The 4,135-nt window shown below is 26.3% G+C and overlaps 1 protein-coding gene across 1 annotated transcript; it reads left to right on the top strand.

Annotated features, from left to right (window-relative positions):
- Nucleotides 1-393: 393 nt before the first annotated feature.
- Nucleotides 394-2,529, top strand: LOC113784793 (uncharacterized). Its single transcript, XM_027331050.2, has 4 exons — nt 394-693; nt 1,567-1,668; nt 1,758-1,795; nt 2,260-2,529. The coding sequence occupies exons 1-4, from the start codon at nt 394-396 to the stop codon at nt 2,438-2,440; spliced, it is 621 nt and encodes a 206-aa protein (XP_027186851.2). The 3' UTR covers nt 2,441-2,529.
- The last annotated feature ends 1,606 nt before the right edge of the window (nt 2,530-4,135 follow it).

The following is a 4,135-nucleotide window of genomic DNA, read 5'->3' as shown; positions in this document are numbered from 1 at the left end:
ATTTTGTGAGGTTTTTTTTATTTATCATTAAAACTAGTTTTAGCTATAATTAGAGTGTTACTGTTTCTAAAAATATTATATTCTTTTGTATAAAAATTTAAATGCACAAAAATAGAAATTTTGCCCCTTTGATTTTGTACCATCAAAATGCAGCTATAACTTTTCTTTGCCTTTCTCGGACCATTTTCTCTCTACTATCTTCAATAAACGTCCGTAACTCTCAAAAATTCTAAATTCAATTTCGAACATCTCTAAATTCATCTCTCTCGTTTCACTTCGCGATTTGCATTAACAAGTAAATTGTATTCTCTTTTCAAATCATTTCAGTTTGCGATTTCAATTTTGATTTTGGTAATATTGCTTGTCAAGTGTCATTAATTCGCGATTTGTTGAATGAAATTTCATCTCTCTCGTTTCACTTTGCAATTTGCAGTAGCAAATAAGTTTTATTCTCTTTCTAAATCATTTCAGTTTGTGATTTCAATTTTTATTTTGGTAATATTGCTTGCGTGTCGACTTTATTTTCAATCGATTGGAGATGTAAAAGAAGTTGTTTTGACTCAGAAGCAACTTGGTGTTGAAGAAGATGCTGGTGTTTTGAGAAAGGAAGTTAAGAGATTGGAGGTTAAAGTTTCGGGTATTAGTTCGGTTTTGGAACGACAAACTAGGGAGTTAGATGAACTTAAAGATGAGGTATTTTTCAATTTCCAGAATTTGTTTTTTGTTTAGTTTAATTTGTTTGGTAAATAGGGTGGTCTAGTTTTAGGTGTGATGAATGTTGTTTAGAATTGTAACTGGAATGATGAACCGGTGGATGTTTTGTTGATTTTTAAATTATTGATGGTAAATTTGGGATGGAGAAGGGCAAGAAGATTTAGGTTTTGTTTACAAAGGAAATTGTTATTTCTAGTGTTTCTACAAGAACGGTTTTTGCTTTTTACTTGTTATTTTAAGTTGTGATTGAACAAATTAAAAAAAAAAATCTTAATATGTTGATGGTTTGCTTTGTACTACAGGAATGAGTGGTTTAATAAGTGATAGGGCTCAAACTAGATCCATGCAACTCTTTTCAATAAAATGTACATGTATACAACTATACATTCATATTAATTATTAGTTGTTATTATCATCAAATAATAAGTCATAGCAACACAATTACTTGGTATTCTATCTACATAAAAGTTTTCATACTTCTTTCATAGTTACTTAATATATATTTTTTTAAATAATTTTGGTATTGGTATTCCTTCAGCTCTGCTTGTTATTTTAAGTTGTGATTGAACAAATTAAAAAAAAAAATCTTAATATGTTGATGGTTTGCTTTGTACTACAGGAATGAGTGGTTTAATAAGTGATAGGGCTCAAACTAGATCCATGCAACTCTTTTCAATAAAATGTACATGTATACAACTATACATTCATATTAATTATTAGTTGTTATTATCATCAAATAATAAGTCATAGCAACACAATTACTTGGTATTCTATCTACATAAAAGTTTTCATACTTTCATATTTACTTAATATATTTTTCTAAAAATAATTTTGGTATTGGTATTCCTTCAGCTCTGTACTTGCAAAGAGCAGACAAAGAAAGAAATAGCATTAAAGAATGAAGCGTTGAATCAGAAAGCATCAATGCAAATCCAGCTTCATGTGAAAACAGATGTGAATTACTCTGCAACATTATGTTTTATTTGTGATAATTTGGCTATTTTCAGCTCAAACTAACTTTTATTGATTTCATGCTGACTTAGGAGCTTGAGAAGTCAAGTTTGGAGCGTGGATCTGAAAGGTTTGAAAAACTATTATTCAGTGTAATTACAATTTTGTTGCTGCTTCTTGATGTTGTGTAATAAATTATCTTCTAATCTGAAGTACCTGCATGTCAAGATGTATTCCTGACCTAATAATATATATGGATTAACTATGTCTGTGAGGCTTTATGTCTAGTATGTGTAACCTTTATTTACTGTATACAATCTTGATTGTTTCGCATCTACTCTATACATATTATTACTGTTATTATATGTTAGTTACTTTTTCTTCTAATCAGTATCTCATAATGCGACATCACTTCTCCATTTCAATTATCATTTTTGTTTTCTTTTTTGTGTAATCTCATTTTTTTCTAAAGTTGCATAGATGCTTTTACAGTGCATTCATGTCCGTATTTGATTATATAAACTATTTTCAAGTGTTGTTTTTTTGACATTGTTGCTAAATGTGGTGCTTTTCTAAAATTTTACACTATCTTAGGTTTTGGTCACACACAGTAGCTGCTTATGCATTTACCTTCTGGACATGCTATATTTTGATGAGGGAGTATGAAAAAGTTGCCTCAATGAGATTACAATTTGTTGCAGCAGAAAAGCGCTGTCCTGATCAATTTTCGGTAATATTTTGTTCTCTATTTTTAGTGAGGAATTTTTCTATGTAAAACTACTACTTTTCTCTTTTTTGGGAAGCTTTGAGATGAAGCATGAAACTCTGATTTTATGTCTCTTGTGTAAGAGGTGGTATGCTTTTTATTTTAGGTGCGTAATACATTTGAACCTATAGCCTCATACAAACTACCAAATCCTCTCACCACTAGCCCAATCACAGTGATTAAAGGTGATAAAATAAATTGAATTTGATAAATAATTAGTAAGTTTTAGTGACAGACAATACTGTAAGAACAGATCAATTTTATATTTATATTTATCTAGGTTTTAGTGACAAACAATACCGTAGGAATAGATCAATTCTTTATTTATATTTCTCTAGGTTTTAGTGACAGTTTTTAAAATATGTAGTGACACTATTCAAAATTAGCAAGACAGCCCTTAAAGTTGACAGTAATTGCGGGTGTCACTCAAAGTATTCTTGATATTTACCTACAGTTTTTTACTTTGTTTGTCACGAAAGATCAATTTTCTTGTAGTGTATCTTATTCCTTTATAAAAGTTATAAAAGTAGGTAGGTGCAAATTAGCCAACCTCATATATATATATATATATATATATATATATATATATAAATTGAAGTATTATATTAATTATAAATCATATTATATCTTTAATCACAAAGATGCATGTCATTCGAATATTTATTTTAATGAGCAATTATACAAAAATATATAGAATTCTCCGTTATTATACAAAATAATATTTTGTTTTTATAAATAAATCATAACCCGTTAAACTAGTGTTGTATATTTAAGAATCCAGTGTAAACAAATACAAATGGCATGCTATTTCGAATATCACAATAATTGCTTTCATAAAGTAAAATTTATAATTATAGAAATATATTCTGTTAAATTTGTTTTATCATTTTTATTGTGAATGTCATTATTATATTTCATTAAATTTTGAATTTACAAATTATTATTATAATTCAATAAATTCTGAGACAATTGTAAAAGTTATTTATAAGTTTTTTTTTTAATGTTATTGATGTTATTTACAATATAAATAAAAAATAATTTTTTTTATGTTTTTAGTGTATTTTTTATTATGAATTAATTTTAAAATTTGAGCAGAATGTCCAAAATGTTTGAGATGACTCTCTCCTCATTAGTATTATAAAGTATTGAAGTGCAAATTTTTTTTGGTAAGTGCATCTTTAACATGGAGGAATGAAGATACAACGAACTTTGAGAAATATCTCTCATCAGAATTACACGTTGACGGTTGTTGGAAGGGATCGTTTTATTCCAATTTTAAAATGAATGTTCCTCAATATTCATATATGCTATTACAGTTGTAAAAAATTAAGAAAAATATATAATAGTGAAAAATAAATTTTAAATTTTTTGAATTATTTAATTTAATATAATTTATAAATTCAAGAATAATAGATAAATTAAAATATAAGAAAATCTCTACATAGAATATGCATACCAAATAATGGAAATACTATATTTCGATTTTTTTTAAAGTATATTCTAAAAATACTGTACTAAATTTGTCAAATATAAAAAAAAATCTAATAAATTTTTTTTTATTATTTTGAATTTTTTAATAAACTAATATTTTAAAATTCATAAATAATGTTTTTTTTTCTTTCAAATTTTATAAAATATAAGAACTATCAGTATCAGTACATATAATATGTAGATACAATGAAGAAAATATTCTATTCTAAATTT

This window comes from Cicer arietinum, chromosome 5 (genome assembly GCF_000331145.2).
Source record: "Cicer arietinum cultivar CDC Frontier isolate Library 1 chromosome 5, Cicar.CDCFrontier_v2.0, whole genome shotgun sequence".
Taxonomy (NCBI): domain Eukaryota; kingdom Viridiplantae; phylum Streptophyta; class Magnoliopsida; order Fabales; family Fabaceae; genus Cicer; species Cicer arietinum.
This window is presented reverse-complemented; position numbering and strand designations above follow the sequence as displayed.